Source organism: Triturus cristatus, chromosome 2_1, assembly GCF_964204655.1.
Source record: "Triturus cristatus chromosome 2_1, aTriCri1.1, whole genome shotgun sequence".
In the NCBI taxonomy this organism is placed as follows: Eukaryota; Metazoa; Chordata; class Amphibia; order Caudata; family Salamandridae; genus Triturus; species Triturus cristatus.
In genome coordinates this window covers 834,490,101-834,510,856 of record NC_140581.1, presented here as the reverse complement: position 1 = coordinate 834,510,856, position 20,756 = coordinate 834,490,101, and the positions used below count along the sequence as shown (strand labels likewise).

Here is a 20,756-nt window from a genome sequence, read left to right as displayed (position 1 = left end):
AGTGGCTCGCCCACCTCTAGGAACCGATCAGTAGCAGATTTACTACAACACTTACACTGCCCTTTGTTGCACAGCTGCATGTTGCTCACTCTTATACTTGAAAAAGAAAACGTGGGAGGCGCCTTCAAATTGAGGTGGTCTCACAAGGCGCTGTATGCTTCGATAGGCTTCAGTTGTATCAGTGCCTTTGTTACTCCTTTCTCTTGATCTTCTCTAACCGCCATCATAAACTCTGGGACATATGTGCCCAATACAGTGTTGTTCCTGGTCTTTCCACTTTTAATGGTGTTCTCTGCTTGCTTGGGGTGTGGAGAAAAGCACATGACCATTCAAGATCTGGGCAGCAGATTACATTTTAAAATCCTTCGCAGATGGGTACATTTCAGTACTGCGCAACCAATAAATACGACTGCATTTTGCAATGAAAAAGACCAGAGGTTTAAGTTGCAGTGAGTTTTTGTTACATTGATCACCATTACAAAATTAATTTATTGTATTTTTCTTCCTGTTTTCTGCAGTTTCCGTCAGCATCTCCAATTTGTACCCAGGCTGCGAGAATGTCAGTGTGAGGAGTCGGAGTATGATGTTTGAGCCTGGCTTGACCAAAGGCGTGCTGGAGGTCTTCGTGTCACCGTCCCACCATTCCCACTGCTCTGCAGACGACCAGTCCACCAAAGCCATCGACATCCAGAATGCAAACCTCAACGGTACACATGATCTTTCTGTTTGGTATGAAGATTAAAGTCGTGTTTGGGGTGGGCAGGAAACCATGAGTAATACTCTTATTTCAGACTTGGCTTTTTTTTTTTTTTGAGTCTTACAAATCATCATAACTGCATAGGCTTAGAACATACATCTAAAGTGTGGTCAGATAGTATTAATTCCTTTCTGTGCATAGTCCCCAGATTGCTCTGGAGCCAAACTTCAAGACTTGACCAGGAACATCTACTTGCCCTTCCTCTCCCACAATCTTTGGCTACCTCGTCAAAGACAAACAGCTAAAAGCATAGACTTGAGTCCACACAAACCAGCATAAACTTGCATTCGTTAATACCGAGTCAAAAATGTAGTTGTGGTTAAACACTACCCCAAACCCAATAAACACGATACAAGCCATCTCTTTAAAATGGCAGTCTAAACTAAGTCAAGGAAAATCCTCTGAATGCTAGGTATAAACAAGCATTGGCATAGCCAATAGGTCTCGCCTTTGGGACAATATAAGTGTTGAGCCATGCAACAGTTGCATAACTAAATACTTATACGGTCCCAAAAGCGAGACCTATTGGCTATGCAAAGCGGCCGCGAAAGTGATCGCGATCACTATCAAACATCAAAGCGGCCGTGCGGCCGCAAAGAAGTCCTTCACCAAATAACACTGAACAAGTAGAAGAATGCCTTGTGTTCATGGTAAGTGTAATACTACTCCCTAACAATACATCACACGTGACCATCAACCAACGCACCCAGGGCAGATCCTTTCAAGCAGTGCATGCGCTGTCTTTTCAGGTGTCTAGACCTCTCTTTCCTAAGCATTTACAATACTTGGTTATGCAGCTGACCTTTTTTTCTTTAAATTTTTTAGGTATTGGCGATTTCAGTGTCTGGGAATTCTCTGGCAATCCCGCCTTCTTCTGCTGCTATGATTATTTTGCTGCGAACGATCCCACTGCGATTCACGCTGTGGTGTTCAGTCTAGAGGAACCGTATGAGACGCAGTTAAACCAAGTCATCTTTTGGCTCAATTTTCTGAAGTCGCTCGTTCCAGTGGAAGAACCTATAGGTAAGTCATGCAGGTATACAATGGTCTATTAAGCAGGTGCGTAACGGAGGCCCCTGTGGTGCGGGGGGGACCACACCATTCACTTCAAAGGGGGCCTCCTTTGGCTGGCCAGCTGCAAACAAAAGCAGCATGGCAGTTAGGGAATGGGTAATGGGGGATCCCTCACCTTACCTTCCAGGGGCCCCCATGAGGTTTTGTTACGACACTGGTATTAACACTCGTATGTGTAGAACAAATTCCATCCTTCCACACTCCTAGAACTCCATTGACTTGTGCATTTTCAAACCCTGCCCAGGTGTTGCTGAAAATAACTGTTGTCCATTGTGACCCGCTCTCCAGTGGCCTGTTTCATGGACACGCTCAGGGCACCAGGAAGTAAAAACTTGAGGCCCGCCTTTTAACAGTGGACATGCATCTTCTGCTAAGCGTTCTCGCAATCTGCCTTTATAGGTTCTAGCTCCAGTTGCCTTGGCGACAGATGTGATGGCTTTCACCTTCTCTCTGGTCTTCCTTTTATGAAAAAAACCTTGTCAGTCAGAGGAAGTGGAACAGTTGTAATTAATTATAAACCACAACAGTTGCTGCAGTCCCAGAAGAACCCCCCTCATCGGCCATTCATTTCTTGGCAGAAGAGGGCGCGCTCTCTAATCTTCTCACATCAAGGGTGGGGCTGGAAGGCCTGGGTTTTGTGTGAGTCTGGTCTTTTCTTGGTAAACTCATACTTTACCTCGCAGGTGTGTGACTACTGTTTCCTCGCCCAGGCTGCTTTCTGGCAATAGTCCATATTGAGCTGTCTGTAGAGTTCAGTGAGTTCCGAGCGTGGCCTTTCAGAGTGTCCGCAAGCTGTGGCCTCTGCGTCGCAAAGAGCCAGATATGAGGCTTTGCCCCCACCCCCACTTAGAGTGCTTAACTGTCCTCACTTAAATGTGTATCACGCCCTACTCTCCCTGTCCCTCTGAGGTCATCCATAGTAGTATGCTGGGGATCACTGCTTCAACAAAAAGTGTAAATCCGGTCTGGGGACTCACTGCGCTAAGGCATTCACTGCATGGATCTGCATTGACTTCATGCTCACTGGTTCAAGCCCTAGCAGGCCTATCCAGCCTTTCATCCTCCTCGTAGAAATAAAATGAGTAATATTGAGTTGGATAGCAATAAACATCTGTTATCTGTCAGTAGCACCAAGAAACCAGTGTGGTTAAGTGTGCACTACAACACGTCTTTTCACCTTGTTGGGGGCACACACAAGAAATTCCTTTCATAAATTCAGGAAGTGAATTAAGACTTCATTTTTCTTCCAGTCATTTTCTGCAGGTCCAGTGCCAAGGTCTCTGAGCTCACTCCAATCAGGACCAGTCAGGGCACTCTTCCACTTTGGCACTTTCCCCAGGGGGCAGCAGGCTACAGAGCTTAATTTGAGCCGGTGGGAGCCACGTGCACTTACTTTTGGAATCTAACACTTATTTTTCCGCCTCTGAAATTTACCGAGATCAAGAGAGGGAAAAGTACACAAAGGGGACAGGCGGAGGAAGAGGGATATGGAAAAAATGTCACAAAGGGAGAAAGGAGGAATCTGCAAGAGAGAAATAAAGAGACAGGGAGTGTTTGGCAGTGAAGTAAAGAGGCATGAGGCGGATTCAAAGCTAAGCAGCCCTGGTATTCAGCGTGCTGACATTTAACGGTCCCGGCCAGAGGCTTCTGAGCAGAGCTTTGGGCACCGGCACTCATTCTATTACAAATCAAGCACAGGGTACTACCAGAGCAGGATTGCCGGTTATGACTCATTCATGAAAGCCCTGTGGCCACCCTTTGCCTCCTGCAGTGTAGGGTTAGTTTAAACATTTCTACCGAGGTTCCCAGTCAGGCCATGACTCCACGGCGTGCTTCATACCGCTGCAGATTTCATAAATCTGAATACATTAGTCACTCTTTCTCTTCAAGCACATTGCTAACTTTATTTTATACACATTTTCTCTAAAACTATGTAATGTTCTGTGACCGTTCCCTCCCCGGCAGTCAACCTGTAGCAAACGATGCAATTATGAGAGCATTTACACCCTTTCCATGCATTTTCATAGTAAGAATTCATATCCATTCCAACTTTCAGTTACATAGCATGTGTGACTTTTTTCTTTTTACATCCTGTGCTGTAAGTTTTTCTTTTTTTCAAAGGTGTTTAGCGTCTAAAACCGAGCACATTTTGATGGTTTAAATGATGAACGTATTTGTAAGAAGTGCCAGTGCGGACTATTTTGACTTCCGATGAAAACTCCATTTTGTTTCCACCCTCCCCTGGCAATGAGGCCGTATTTACCTCTGGGTGCAGCCTGTGCCTGTTCCGCTGCTGAAGCGTCAGGACGCCTCTAGTGATCGTACGCTTGATAACACTTTTGTTAGAATCTTGGAGTCTAGGATTTCTCTATCGTTAAAAGGTCCCTGCTTGTGAGGACACAGGTGTTGACAGTGCTGACCATTGCTTCTAGTTCAGACACGTGATGCGTGGCTTTCTTGTATTCGGACGTTATCTAATCAGCTGGAAAGTCTGACGCCGTTTTGTGGGTGCGCAACGGAAGCCACGCTGTTGGCGCGCGCTGGCAGCAGAAACTCACTGGCTCACGTTTGAAGTGCAACTCGATTACTTAAAGTGACGGAGCACGTGATCTTAGGAACAGTGATCTCAGGTCAGTGAGTTCACAGCCATCTGTTTGTGAATTGTTCCTCAATGGAGCAGAAGTGCCACACCCGGTTTCAGTGCCTGCCATTTTGGAGTGCACGTGCCGTAGTGTCTGCTTCTTGCTGGCTTTACAACCCACCGATGGCGTGCCGAGAAATGGTACTTGAGCATGCTCTTCAAGGGTCCCTCAGGTTGTGGATTCACCTCTCTAGGCCCCACGGCCTGAAACATGCATCTAATCTGTTTTTGATAAAGGGCCTTAATTTTTCCTCCTCAGTAGACGCTTTGGTTGGTCGAATTGTACAGTCTATTGGTTGACACGTGCATACAAGGCAATGATCCTGCCTGGCAGTGGGTGTTTGTGCCTGAATCCAGGCAGGCTAGCGCTGTCCCAAGGTACCTGCTTAGATGTATGACCCAAGGTGGCAGGTTGGATGACTTGGCTGCAAGTCACGTCGCTCAGCTACTTGCACGATGCAGTATATCACCTGCTGTTTGCTACCTTGGCCCTCTTTACTAGAGGCCATTTCATGTGGATCAGCAGTACTGGCAGTCACAGACCCCACTGGGAATATGAGATGTGCAGACACCCTTCAGATCTGTTTACTTTCACCTAGATATTCCAGCTTCTCAAGCAGTCTCTGGGGGAAACTGGCTGGACGATTGAGGCATTAACCAATGGAATCAGACCAAGAATTACTGATTCTCACTTCCCCTGGTAGTTGCTCATTGCTTGGAGGTTTTCCAGAATTCAACTGAGAATCCTCATTCATTCTGTGTGGTAAGAATTTACGGGATCCCTGGTGTTACCTCTAGGATGTAGAATTTACTCCCCTGTGTCCTAGATACTCCTCATGAGGTCCAGAGCGCTAACCAGGGAGGGAGCCGAAACATCAACCTCTACATCGTCCTGCTTTCTTCCACTGCTCCTGAGGTTAATTTGGCTAAAGGAAAGCCCTATAGAAAGAACTCTTCCTCCCCCCCTCACTAAATGGAAAGGGTGCAAGGAGGAGACTGAGCGATTTTAAGGGATGGCGTGTTAAGTTATCATTGCTCTGTACTGAGATGGTCTTCAGCACAGATGAAATCTGCCTCTGCATTCCAAGTACAAATAAATATGAAGCGGGCAGTAAACACAATTGCTCCCAGATACCATCTATAGTGCAAACTTCTTCCTAAACCAGGACTACTACTACCACAGTTTGAGAGAACTCACCGCCCCTGCAGAGTTATCACCTGCCTCTTAGGAAGCTGCAGTTTGAGCCGAGGTAGCATATTTAATCTACCAAAAGCAACCTTTGGCAAAGGGAGTGTGTAGATCTCGGTTACCAATGGACGACTGTGCATGCCTTCTGTAAGTAGCACTTCTCGAGTGGCTCATCGAGAAGTTTTTGAAAGTTTCACTATGTTCACACAAAACTGTGCTTTATTGCAGCATGCCTCGTGCCAATGTAGATTCCTTCTCCTGTATTTTTTTTCTTAATATAATCCCATCACTTGCAATGCTAATTGAGATCCATGAAGAAATGGCTCTTTGCAGGCTCACACCCCCTCTTTTTGTCCCACCTGTTGCCTAGTAGGTACTGGTGTAGTGACTCTGAGAGTGCACCGAGGCCTGCTAACCAGACCTCAATGCAAGTGCCTTGCCGCTTAAAAGTGTAGGTTTATTTGGCTTATACCAAATTTACATAATTTGTAATTTATAAGTCCCTAGTATATTGTACACTGGGTACCCAGGGCCTGTAAGTTAAAGTGGTCTTTGTAGCCACTGGTAGAGCAGTTTTAAACAGATAACTCGACTTTGGCATTTAAATTAATGACAAAACCAGACATTCCCTTTTGATATATGTCACCCCTATGGTAGAAATGTCGAACCCTAAAGTAGGACATATTTTTGTATGTCCTAACAGTAAAAACCCCAAACTGTTGTCGTTACTGTAGAAAGACCTGTATCCCCATTCGTGAGTACAGTGTTATGCTGACAACTCAGCTGTACTAACTTCTGAATGGAACTACTAAAGTTGGTACTTCGAGGTGTCAAAATAATTATTACATTAAACCCAGTTTCATCCTCAGGTCAAATTTAATGTAGCTTTTGAGTGAAAGACAACTTTGGCAAGTAGCAACTCTGTTGCCCAAGTTTTCCAGTGGCTATTCTCAGATGCTGGCCACAAGATAACCTTCTGCCGTCCTGGGAAAAGGTGTGAATGACTCCCAGAGAAGGACACAATAGAGGCCTGCCTTTGGAAGAGGTGTTAACTCTCCCTGGCAGGAAGACACACAGGGTGTGAGCTCAAAAGGCCTGCTTCAAAGGGGAAGCTGCCTTTGAAGGACAAATGGGGGGACACACACAAGAGGGGCTGCTCTTTTGTTCTGGCTTTGGGGACAAAGAGGCGTAAACAGTTGCTAAACCAGTTTTCCCATGGGTGTGTAGCCCTCCGGTATCCACACCTACAGGGTGGGCTACCAAGCTCCACACAGCGAGAGAAGGGTCCAGAAATCTTGGACGTGGGTAGAACATTGCATTCTGGGATAGCTAGATTCCACACATTGTAAGAATTTGTCATCAGGCAGAACAGGACCTGGTAGCTCATTGGCTGGATGTCACCGTATCTCTGAGGGCACGTTGTGGGCAAAAAAATGTTGCCCAGACCTCAGATCATACCTGCAAGGGAGAGAGGACTGCCCTGCTGTTCCCTTAACCCAGAAGAGAGAGACTGCAATAAAGACTGGACTGCGGCATGCTGATCCTTGGGTTAGCAAAGAGAGGACTGTGCCAGTGCCGTGCTCGTGGAAGGCGGTCCCTGAGCCCAGACAGAAGAGGTGAACTCCAAGAGTCAGTTGGCTGACTTCCTGTTACAACTCCAGGGCCACAAAAGTTGAAGAAGGCACCTTGGCAAGTTGGTAGCCACAAGCACTTGATCGCCAAGATGGGTCTTGTGAATGGACCACTTGAGGAACGCGTATTAACTGGCGATGTAATTTGAAACGGGTCTATATTGCCAACTATGAACTTTTTTTTCTTACATTACCAGTTGCAGTGTGTAGTCGGACATCGTGTTGGTGCCAGGAATAGGATAATACCTAAGGACCGTATTATAAAGGAAGATTCTGTAAATGTATTGTTCCTATTCAACACTGGCACTTCTTGATGTTCTAAAAATGCCCTTACAAATGTTCAACCGGATCTAGAACACATTACCAAGTGCATCATATAGGTCTCATTGCACAACCAGCATTGAAGGTGGAGGAATCCTATACACTGCTGATTGCCATCAGCGTATTTTTGGTATTTTTGGCAGTAGGTGAACCTCAGTCAAGGGTAGCCCGCCTTGATTGAGGCTGAACAGCTGCCAGTTGGGGTGGTGCGTTTTTGATAGTTTCTTAAAGTCTGCAACAGAAATCTGGCCTCATCCTGAAATTTACAACAAAAGAAAATTTCATTATAAATAAAACTATTTGGTCCCAGATTTTGAGAGAGATTAAACCGCAAACATGGTATGATATACAGAGTAAGTTAACAGATACATCAAGATGGTGAAAAAAAGTTTCCCTAAAGTTGAACTGAAATCTGCTTTAAATAGTCTAATTGTTCACCGCTGTAAACGCGCCTTTTGCTAATGCAAGGCGTGCTAATTTGTGGTTAGAAGAAATGCACACCAAGCCATTGCAACTCTGGCTAGACTCTGCATTCGTATATGGTATGAATCACTAATGTTTCTTGATTGGGGGTTGTGAAGTTTTATTTTTCAGAACCCTCGTTTATCTTCCACAAAATTGCAATAAATATGAGAAGATCATAAATGTATACTCAATTGGGCTTGTGCCTGAACAGTCTGACTTTTGAAGTTCTTGCAGTATTGCATACTCCCAATTTTCAATATGTTGCACATAAATATACTGTAATGTACTTTTCCCCTCAAGTGTCGAGTCAACCATGACATGAGGAGAAATTAAGCAAGATGAGCATTTGCGAGCAAAATACTGTTCTTAAAAACATCATCTACTCAATTGGGAATAATCGTGCAGAGAAGGAATGATTAGAAAAAGGTTCTTTATTATTTGGGGCATGTTTTTGTGCATGTGCAAGCTTAACTGGGGGTAAAATATACTTGGATGTGGTGAAAGGAAACTCCACGAACTACATGAAAGCCATTAACCAGGAAACTACATGATAAAATTTCACCTATTTATTTATTTTAAAAGTTTTATATAGCTAATCCAAATATTGATAGCTGGTGCCTTATTACTTCAGTTTTGCAGAGACATTACGGGTGGGTGCACCCATGGGGCACTAACGTACTACAGAAAACACTAAAGACACTTATGTGACTCTTCTGCAAAACTAATCAAATAGCCATATATATTTGCGACTGTGATAGCCCAAAGGGATGTTCCCTCATTTGCATTGTGGTGTGGTCCCATGCAAACGAGTTAATGCCTTTGCCGTCATGCTGTATTTTCTTAGCATGTGCAGGGACAGGACAAGCTCTTGAGTAGCGTACTGAGTGCATCACATCGCTAGGAGCGCACAGCACAGTTAGTGCACCTTTGAGGATACCTTTCGGGAGGGGGAATTTAGGTTCACAAGGACCCTAAAGCATCTCTCTGCAGGTGGGTGCAGTCATTGAATGCTACTTCCTATGGGAGGGATCCATGCTCCATCTCTAAAACGGGTCTGGTCTCATTATAGCGGAAGATGGATCAGCTGTTTGAAACCACCAGCCCATCTTTCAGTTTTGGGCTTTCCTCAGTGCAGGTGCATATTTGTGCTTGGACCCGATGTTTCAGTTTTTGGGGTGTTTTGGTAATATGACAAAAAATTCAGGTCTTCTGCCAGATGCACCTCATAGAGCTGTGTCAGCGCAGACCATGTGCCATATTAATGTAATGCCGCCCCTGCTCCGCCTTATCGCTGAGCACTGCTTGAAGTGCTTGTTTCTGCAGGCCCAAGTATACAGAGAGCAAGCAGTCATGCTTCACTGACTGAAGCAGTTTCAGGATGTACTTGGACGCTGGGATATCAAGTAATATTGAGAAGAGAAGTAAAGTTTCACCCTAGATTTCTGTTTGTGAACCTCCCGCCTGCTGTATTTGTTGTGTATGTTTATGTTCACGTTTTTTCATTGTTATGTCATTCAAATGCCATTTTGTATCTTTCTCTTCTCATTCTCTTTCTTGCTGGCTCCCAGGCGTTGTTTCTTACTGTTCATGTCTAATGAGGGCCCCTTGTGTAAGTACTGGACACAGGCATTCATGGCACACGGCATGAATGTTAACAGTAGAGCGATCCTTCGCTTCGATTGTAGCAACAGTACTTTTCACAATGTTCACAATATCACAAAAAGTTCACTGGAGGGTACTGAAACCATTAGTATTAGAAAACATTTGTGTGTGCTTATACATTTTATAAACTATTCGTCCCGCTGTGGTGAATGCGCACATGGCCTTTTGTTTTGCATTGACCTGTCCTGTGATATCAGATGATGGTTGAATACAACAGCTTACATTGATATTCTTGACCTGAAGAAGGACACACTATGGTACATTTCCCAGGGTCCCTTCACTAGGAGCTGCCTGTCAGAAACATGGGGCTGGGATACCGGGAGCTCTTTTGCTATTGACATGATGGTGAATTGGTGTTGTATGTGAATCTAAAGAGTATCTTCCATATTATACCTTTAGAACACTTAATAATGTGGACCAAACCAATTTAAGTGAGGGAGTCATCATGTTAGAGCAAAAAAGACCGGGGAACTTAACTGAACAGGCAGTTCTCCAGACCTTTCTTGAATGCTAATAAAGAGTGGATATCTTGAAGTTGACGCGGTTGATGATTCCATAGCTTGAGATCCAGCAAGGAGTATCTTCGATCCCTATAGATTTGCAGCAAAAACAGTATTCTGCAGTAGTTGCCACCTAATCCTACATTTTTTTCCGCCTACTGATACAATTTAAAAAATAGTTGTGTTCAGCGGCACAGAGTCTTATTTAAGGTACAGTCCTAACATATTTACTCTCCCCGAAAAAGGTGCAAATTATGGCTGAGTAGAAAAAATGTCCGTGGAGGTGTGCCTTTAAGTCATCTAATCATCTTTTTTAGCACATCATTGCATGCATTTCCTTTGTAAAATCAATTCCGCTGCTATGTGGTGACTATAGCTCTGTGCTCTGCATCATGCTTCGGGGGCCTCCTTTCGGGACAGTGGCATTCTCTTATTACATGTTCATGCCAAGTACCATATTTGTAATAAACATTTGGCAAGACATTTTCTGTCTGTAAATCTTGGTCACAATTTAGTTCGTTCCACCAGAATTCAGCAAGGATTGGTAATGCCAATAGGTCTGGCTTTGGTAAGCACACAATGTATTTTTCTTTTTTCGCAAATATACGGAACATGAAAAAAGCATTTGGCAAACAAATATCCATTATAAAAACAAAGGAGTGGCTGAGCGGCTCAGGCACAGCAGCCCTAGCACTGAAGGCGGATGTGGACAAGTGATTGGTCAAAATTGTGTCCCTCTCGTTGCAAGGCAACCAGTGGATGAAGCAGACAGATCCACTGACCTATGCCATAGGTTGTGGAGGATGGAAGCATTACATGAATGACACATGAGAAGACCAATGAATAAAGAAGGTTGTCTGAAAGCCCCTATATATATGTATATTTATTTTTAAAAAATTAGGTAAACCTGAAGCCAGAAAGAGAGCTAAACCTAGGCCAGTCTTAAAAAGAAGAGGACAGGTGACGGTTCAATGGCAATGTTGGGGTAGAAAGATAGAACTGGCTTGTGTTGGATTAAATTAAGGAAAAAGCCCATAAGCAATGAGGAAGAAACCAGAAAACATACCTTTACAAACGTTTTTAACTACCATCAGTACTAACTCTACAGCCTCACCTGCTCCCCAGCTACAAGTCGGAGAGACGCAGTACTTTTCAAGGAGTGCTTTAAATGGGCAGGTAATGTCCGGTACTGAGTACCTGCACTTCTTTAGTTTGAAATGGCGCGTACCTGCACTTCTCAGCACTGCTGCAATATATTTAATGCAAGCGTACCAGCACTTCTCGGGAGCAAACAGGTACTAAATAGCGAGTACGTACACTTTTACATTTTCTTTTTAAGCACTGGTTTCAGGCTAAAAATGACAAACTCTGGGACACTGGTGAGAGTCTGGCATGAGTGACCATTGGTCATGTCTAGTCTTCCTGGACCCTTATTCCATTTCTGATATTTCTAGGAAAGAAAATAGCGTAATGCAGATCCAGTATTAAGATGGGGGAATTCTGTGTTTGCCAGACAAAAAGCAGAGTTGTGGCAAGAAAAAAAATCGTTTTTCATGTTTGAATCATTTCTGATTTGTTTTTCTCACTTTCTGATAGTCACTAAATTTCAAGGTGCCTAATGAATCCATTTCTCAAGTGATTGCCGTACCTGCTGCAGGAAGAAGCCTGTTTAGTCCTGAAACACAGAAGTATTCAGTGTAATGGCGATACCAGTCACCCTCATAAGAGGACATGCTCCTTTCACCGTTACTTTAAAAAATGGTAGTTGGAGGAAGTATGTTTTAAAGCATAAATTCAGCAGATCTGAGATCAAATGGGAAATATAGACGCATTAGGTAAATAGGGAGAGAAAAGAAGTTGAGAAGTAAGGGTGAGACAAAACCTGGAGCACACAGCAGGGAAAGGCATGCATATGGTCCATACATATGGTCCAGGCAATACAAGTCTTTTTTTGCACTACACGGAGGGATCATGCGATTTCGCATACAAATGTAGTAATTATTAATATTGCAAATGTGCCATTCTCGTCATCCGACATAACTGTGTCAACAGTGAAAGAACAATATCGCTTTATAAGTGTGGTTTCTCCCCCTTACGTCTGTCATTCGCTACAGAAGCGGATATCTTATATTGCTTTGTAGAATGTATGAAGAGCTGCCAAACCCTTGCAAACTATGTTTGTTACAAATTGACAGCAACGCGCTGGTTTGCTCAAGTGGCAGCCGCGTTCCGCTTGCCAATAGCAAGTTTTAACATAACCCTTGGAGTGAAAGCTCGTGGCTCATAAGGATGACTGTTAGATGACGTAAGGTGCTTTTGTAATTTCAGCATGAGGGGTGGCTTTCTGGAGCAAGCTCTGACTAAGAAATTATTTGAAGAACGTCCTGAGCTTTAAAGCTAAACAGTCACAGAGCCTTAGAACATAGCGCAGTTGAGCTGGGTCAGAAAAAACAGTGATGACTAAGCGATTTGGCAGTACAACCAAAAGAGCAGAACTGTTGTGTTTTTTAACAGCCCTATGAAGGACTTTTAAGAATCCTACGAGTAAAGACAACCGAGGAAGGAAGCTATTGTTTAGATGAAAACCAGACCAAGATCAGTTTCTCCTCATGGTAAACCAGAGGCTGCAGAGTTACGGCTAATATGGAAATGATAAAAAAGGTAGTACTTCATGAGGTGAAGTGGTGGCAGGAGCAGAGGGGGCATGGGGAGTTTTATCAGATAACTTCCTCTCAAAGGGCATAGGCAGGGCTAGATGAACAGTGGCCATAATGTTTGATGCAAAGCGCAGCCAGGTGGTTGATAGAGAAGGGCGTGTGTGGGGGCCTTGAGAGTTTTGCTGAAGATGTGACAAAATGAGGTGGCGTTAGGAAGGTTGGGTTGAGAATGCCAATTTATAGAACAAGCTCTAATCTGGTTTTCATGTTTTTCTCTCTCTCGGGTCCGGTTAAAGCATTTGGCGGGAAATTGAAAAATCCCTTGCGGGTCGTCCTCGTCGCCACTCATGCAGACATTGTGAATCTTCCTCGTCCAGTTGGTGGAGAGTTTGGATATGACAAAGATTTGTCATTGCTGAAAGAAATAAAAAACCGGTAAGAAGTTTTTGGAGTGTGAATCAGAAACGTTGTCTGTGTTTTTCTTGTGCCTTTGCTGGATCCATCCAGGCCATAGAGATGAGTTGCCATGAGCAACCTTATTGCGGCAATTAATTTGAAAAAAATATTGACTTTGACCTTTATTCCATCTTGTTGTGCATTTTTGGAATGACAAAATGCAATTACTAATGGGGAAAAGGGAGTATTTGGCTTTTGTAGTGCATTTATGCCATAAACCTTTTCATTGCCCATCTTACTCAGGTAGTCTTATGTAGAACTGACGCGATGTGTCCATGCATTGTGCAGTAGCTGTGCTATTCTGCTCCTCCTTTGAATGTTCTTGCTGAAATGTAGTTGGTCCCTCAGTTATCTATCATTTGTGCAGGCCATTGTAGAATCCGTGTCCTTGGTGACTGTGCATCACAGACCACACATCTGCTTTAACACGGTCATGTTTCGGGCTTTACTATATGCCTTTTGTCCATTGACCTGAGGAAAAAAACTGATCAAAAGTGCTTCTGTTGCTCAGCAGCTCTGCTTGCAGATCTGATAGAATATGAACTGACACCCACCCAGGGTATTAGATTGGGGTTAGCTCAAATCTATATCCCACGGTCTCTTCCTTTGTGCTCTTCCAAGGACTGTATGTAAGTGGCTGGGAATCCATACACCTGTCTGGAAATCCACATTTTTCTGACACATTGGTGCCCGCCTGTATCTACCTTTTTTTGTGATGTCCCAGGATAGTAGCAGCTAAAAATGTTCACTACTTTGTTTGGCTGGGGGTATTGTAATAAACTGGTGCCTTACTTGACAAGCCCTGTATTCTCAAGCGTGCCCACAGTTTTGCGTTTATGTTGACTTCCATGAGCTATTCTATTTGTATGGAGTTCTGCAGAAGCTTTGCTGCACCACAATTATGTGGTAGATAATCATACGCATACATTAACTGCCCTTCCCCATTGTCCACTTTCTTCTTTTTAAGGTAATCATTAAAAGTATATAAAACCTAAATAATTTAATTTCAAGTAATGCCTGTTGTTAGCTGCACTTGAACGAAGACCGCTATGTCAAGCTAACTAGCCCAAGTGAAGCACATAATATAACAAATACATAACGGGTAATGTGTCATATAGTCCTATATTGCCATGTTGTTGTTCTAATGACATTTACAACCCAATATGCTTTAGAACATTTGATTTATGATGCCACCAGAGTCCCTTGATGTCAGCATTGCACAAAATTAGATGGCTATACACACACACACTCACTCACACCCACACACACTCCACAGTTCGAAATAGCAATTGCATTGTTATGGTTAGATCACAGTTTCTATTGAAGGAATGTTTTTTTTTTTTTTTACTCATAACTTTGGTGCAGTTTAATGAATCTGCAAGAAATTTTCAAAGTTCATCTGCTTTGAGTTCAACATGGAAAGTTTCATGCAAATTTGACAGGAAGGGGGATGAAAGCGGAAGTCAAAAAAGTGACAATTTCATTTTTTAACTCGGGTACTAATCTTTACTCTCTGCTACGGAAAGAAACTCTGAAGAGAATTACATACACCAAACTTAGCATGAAACTAGCTCTTTATTCAAGGAAATGCCTTTGCTTGGTTTGACATAAATCTAAACAGTAGTTTGAGAGCTAGGTGTTTCAAAGTGTCAGTGTGCTAGAATATTTTAAAATGTTAGCAATATCTGTCCAATACTGACTCCATACATTGGATTGTAAACATTTAGCAGACCCAAAATATTATTTATTTTTTTTCTCAGAAAAGCAGTCCTAACGAACGAGAGTTTTTTGTTTCATGCCTTCCATTTCAGGTCCGCTGATTGAATTTGGGTTGCAGACCCAAAGGCTCTGATTGAAAAAAGCTGCAAGAGAAAAGGTGTTATTGTCTTCTATTACGAGACACAGGTCACATAACCTGCGTAAGGGGGTAAATAGAGCACGCCCTGCCCCCACCCGAACTCTAAGCTGCAGATTTGTCACGCTTAGCAATGTGGTGGACGACTTCCAACTGAGGACTATTTGTCAAGTCAATGAGTTTTTAATTGGCTTACAGTTCAATCAACCTTTTACCATATCGAAAAAGTGCTTTTTCTTTGCAACAAGCAGGCACATCCACCATTTTGTGAATAGCAGTTCAGATTTGGTGTAACTGGTGTTTACCAGCTCCAAGTAATGATGAGAAAAAAAAACTCGGCACACGATTTTAGCACCCTAATCTGCTGAGGAAGGAGGTGCTCTACACTGTGGAGATGGTGAAACTTGAGAAGAACACAAAAGACTCTATTTTGGGGGAATTCTTTAGACCAGCGGTTCTTAACCTATTGACTTCCATGGGTCTCCACTGATTTACTGCTAGAAGGCAATTTCTGTTATTTTAATCATTTTATCTAATTTACAAGCACAAAATAGGCAAAAATCGAAATTTTAATGGGACGGGTGGAGCTGTAAAAAATTAGTTTTATTTCTAAAAGATGAAGCAGTAAGAGAGACTAACATATCACTTTCTTTCTCCGAAAACATGCTTTCTTTTTGTTGATGCACACCAGTGCTTCAACTGAGGTCACTAATTGTCCCCATTAGTTTCTGCTTGCTGTACCTGCACTGCTGCTACGAATAGACGAGGATACCAGCATCATTTTAGCCTCCAATTTTAAATTGCTACGCATTTAGAGTATTCACATTTTCAATTTTTCTTTCTATGTGTACATACTTTCCTAATCATCATTACATACAGACCCCACGAATTGGCACAGAAAAGATAGAGGAGAACTTTCTGAAAATTCCACCAGTTAAAAAAAATATTAAAAACTGTTTACCACAACAGTTATTTACTAAACCATCTGAATTCCATGCATATCACAGGTTGGTCGGCAGCCAGCATTTCATTGTATTTGGCATGCAAGTTATGGTTTGCATGGCTGTTTCGCAAGTCATGGATTGCAGACTGACAAATTAGTGTTTTTTAGCATTTGTAATAATAATTTTCATTTACCAGTGAGCGTGCATCCATACTGATGACAATCACAGAATTGAAAGATTACTAGTGAACAGCACTAATCTCTCTTAGCTTTGAGAAATTATTCTATGTTTAAATGCTTGAGGCTCACCACCTCTCCATATTGGTGGAAGATCATCACTTTTTTTCATTTTTATTTTTTACATTAAATAGGGTAACAAACATAGCTTTTATAGCCATGATAACTTTTAAATTCACGATACATTTACATGCTGAAACATGAATTCAAGATAGCTGACATTGAAATGACCCTTCTCAAAGCTCTGCTATATACTCTGTACTCAAAAATGAACAACCATGTCAGGTTGGCGTATCACCATCTTGTTGTGGTGAATTTACAGGTACCTGCAAATGACTGTCTTTGGAGTGTAGAGGCGGATGCTTTCCGTGGATGGTGTGAAGAATAAGGGCTATTTCTGCATAGTTCTCACCAATCAGACAGCATTTAGCGGTCTGTACATGAAACCCGAGTGTACCATACAGAAAATTACAGCTGGCTTAGTGCCCACCCATTGCATAGCATTGGTTGGATTTGTCACTCTCATATGCTGGTTTCCTATTGGTTGGTTTCCTTTCGTCGTCTTGTGTTCATCCTTCCCCTTGAGCATAGCTTCTTTACCAGCAGAATTGTATAATTCCAGTGGCCCTGGATATAACTTAATCATATTCACACATTTTTTAATGTATGTCTGATACATTTTCTATATTGCTATAGAACACAGTTCAGTTTTCTAGACACCCAGGCACTAAGGACCAAGTCAGCTTGACAACCCGAGGCACAAAACCAGTTTGACTGCAACCAACTCATAACCCACTGAGCAATACGTGAGTGAGATGCTTCAGGCAATGATCATCCCCAAGAGACACTGGGAAATCAAACCCCAAGCACTTTTTGTTGAGGAAAAACATTCAAGTATACTAGAAAACAAAGGATGCATTTTAAAGATTTATTTTTAAAATCAAAATCCTTTCCTAATGCTCACAGTACGAAATGTAATTATAATAAAGACAAACACAATGCTAGATGCTACGTTTGATAAACGTGTATCAACCTAAAAAACGGCAACATATTTACTGTATGATTTTATAGCGATCCTACCCTCGTTCTTCTATTTCTGTTCACTAAACCAATTTTACCATAAAAAAGAAAAGAATGCCTATTTTGTGTTTCAGAGATGTTCACACCCGCATACTTGTTTGAACAATAAGGCTGAAGTTCAATATTCTAGCAAAACCTCCTGTTCTCATTGTGCAAGGCCAACTGGGCTAATAAGCTCAGCAAGTGAAGGCTAAATGCATCCCCGGTTGCCTTGAGGTAAAGTGAGTGAGGCGTTTCTGCGTGACTGCTCTCATTGTCTAACGGCACAAAGGTTGCTCTGTAGCCCTTCACGTCCTATGCCTGGATTTTATATTTAGAAGTTGTTGAACCTTTTAGGATAAACAATTGACAGAAAATGGCCAGATGTCCTTTTACTTACTTACTCTGCAAAACTCAGTTCTTTGAATAATGGCAACAAAGAAAATTGGCAGTTATCAGCTTTCCATGGAACTCTGTTCTTAACTCAAAACAGAACAACACTTTCAGCACATATTAAATACTATCAATATAGTATTTGATTAGATTTGATTATTACATTGCAAGGAAAAAAACAACATAAAATAAACGTGCATTAGATAAGTCACGCTTTCATTTCTAAATGATTAACGTGTGTCAATTAAAGGGGGAATACCTAAAATGGAGAAGACACGATAATCATAACATGTCTCTTAAACCAGTAAGTAAACATCATGGTCTTCTCAATATCTTTTGTTTTTTGTGTACTCACTTTTATTTGTTAAAGATTATGTACATGATGCTGTTTAAATCTCCATTCCTATCGGTTGGGCTTTTATTCTACTCTCTTGGTCTCCCATTCTGTTCTTAAAGTGCACATTTTTCAAAGATGTGATATTTATTTTAGTGTGTTATTTTACACCAGTGAGATTTAAGGCAACGTTTGCTTTTTCAGAAATGTGCTGGAAGGGAAGTGGTGAAAACACTATGTCCCACGTCATGTGGTATTGTCCTAAGATACTGCAATTTTGGTTTCAATTGATCTTAATCATGTCAGGAGTCACAGAGCTCCATTGTTCATATTACTTGGATATGCTGGTGAAGATAGGCAATATAATTTTTCAGCTCGAGTAGGTCATTTAATCGCCCATTTATTTCTGGCAGACAGGATGTCTATTGCAGATGTTTTGGAATTGCTCAATCCTCTTCCAGTAGGCCTATGGTGGTCCAAAATGTATAAGGTCTATACCATGAAAAATTGAGACTTTTGATTGGGTTTGGCTTCTCTTCACAACATTTATGAATGAGCAAAGGGCAGGAAATACAACTACAATTTGATGCCGAATGTGGTCAATCGACCCAAGATGTACTGGTTGTCTCCATCTTAGTTTAAAGGTTTATGAATGTGGTTCTGCTTATACGCCTTCCAGGAGAAAGAGCTGGTTTTATCTTGTTGACTTAAAATTTGTTCCTGATCTTACTAGAATGCACATGGGCAGTTAAAGAAATGCTATCTCAATCGATTCTTGCGCATACTACATAAACCCAAATGTAAGGTATGATACTGATTATAGTGTACTCCATGATGTTGTGCATGAAAAACCTGATAAAGTTTTTGAAAAAGATGTTGCATTCTAAAATTTAAGTAGCGTTCTGTCTCACCCCGACACAGGCACCAAGACCAATACTGGTTTGCTTCTGTATTGATACGAACTTACCGTTGTAGTCCTCTGGTGATACGAACTTACCGTTGTAGTCCTCTGGTACTTTACCTGTTTACTCCGCTTCTGATGTAAATCATTTACATCAGCAGGTGTGTGTTAGGAGGTCTAAAAATAAATATTTATTGGTTAGTATTAGATGTGTGTTTCATTTTTACCATTTTCCACAATATTGTCTCAGTTTATGAAAAAGACGTAAACAATTGCAAGGTTGGCTTGAAATGGTATAAATATTTTTCTCTGATTGTTTTAGGTTTGGGAATGATCTTCACATTTCTGATAAGTTATTTGTTTTGGATGCTGGGGCATCTGGATCCAAAGATATGAAACTGCTGCGGAATCACCTGCAAGAATGGAGGAGTCAATTGACTTTGGTAAGCGTTTCCAGATGGGTGGGAAGGAAGGTCTGCATTTGAAACGGGTGCCACTATTACTTGCATGCTTGCCTGTAGAACCACAGCAATGACAAGTAGAAAGTAGATTGTTTTCCTATGAGTTTGTTAGCTCCGCTTAGGTTTTTGGTTTTACATGAATACCGAGCGGGAAATTTGTACGCTTTGCGACTGTTTGACAGGCTACATAATTAGCATCTAGGAACTATTATTTTGACATTTATGGTAGATGTCTGGTCTCTGCAAGATGAATGTGGCTGCTGCTGACACTGATGAGATTTCGTCTGCCCTCGGCATATGATAAATGGCAGCTTTGCTACATCTCTTTGTAATAAAATGCATGTGATAAACAGTTATCAAAAATCTAAATGGTTCCAATTAGTTCACTACATCTGTAACTATACTTATGGTTTTGCCAAGGTCATTACCCAAAAGATTCCATCCGGTACCTCAAGCAGTATCGAGGACATCCTAAAAGTAGAGCTAGTCAAGCAGCTCTTGGTAAAAAAAAAAAACAAGCATTTGCAATGCAATAGGTCTCGCATTATTAAAGTTTGAGCTATTGGTGTAACACTATTTAGCAATGCCAATAGCTCAAAGTTTAATAATGCGAGACCTATTGCATTGCAAATGCTAGTCTTTCCATGCTTCAAGGTTGACATTTATCGGCGCTACACAAAACAGGCGCATTCTTTTAGATTCCATGCAAAATAGAAAGGAGTGGGTGGAATGGATGAATATATTGCCCTGGCCAATGTTTATTTAAACAAGAAAAATATAAAGATTAGATTCAATAAAAATGACAGTGTCAAGCAAGCGATATAAATCTTGGCAATCTACACAGGATGCATTCAGCAATGTAAGATTATATCACATGGAAGTAACTCTGAAACTCTCTAGAGCTAGCCGCAGCCCTGAAATAAAATAAAATGACCTCAGACATATCTGGTAATTCATTCCAAAGAGCAAAAAAAAAAGCAAAAGCTCTATAACAATATAAACAAGCATTTGAAGTGTATTGACGGGGCAGTGGGAGAGTGGTAGCAGTCTCGACGTGGGAGTGGTGTGGGAGGCAGGAGGAAGTCAGGACGGGGAGGAGGGGAGACTGGTTGCTAGAAGAAAATGCACACTCATGGAGCACATTAACAAGGACGTTGCCTGACTTCCACAGTTGGGGGTCCCCTATGTTAATGCCTACAATGCAGAAGAGAATATAATGC

The 20,756-nt window shown here is 42.0% G+C and overlaps 1 protein-coding gene across 1 annotated transcript in view; it reads left to right on the top strand.

Annotated features, from left to right (window-relative positions):
• Window positions 1–20,756, top strand: part of DAPK1 (death associated protein kinase 1) — a 568,454-nt gene that overhangs the window by 524,389 nt on the left and 23,309 nt on the right. The window contains exons 21-24 of the mRNA XM_085632914.1: window positions 519–707; window positions 1,583–1,780; window positions 13,194–13,332; window positions 19,398–19,518. Coding sequence (XP_085489040.1) covers window positions 519–707; window positions 1,583–1,780; window positions 13,194–13,332; window positions 19,398–19,518 — 647 coding nt within the window. The remainder of the gene's footprint in view (window positions 1–518; window positions 708–1,582; window positions 1,781–13,193; window positions 13,333–19,397; window positions 19,519–20,756) is intronic.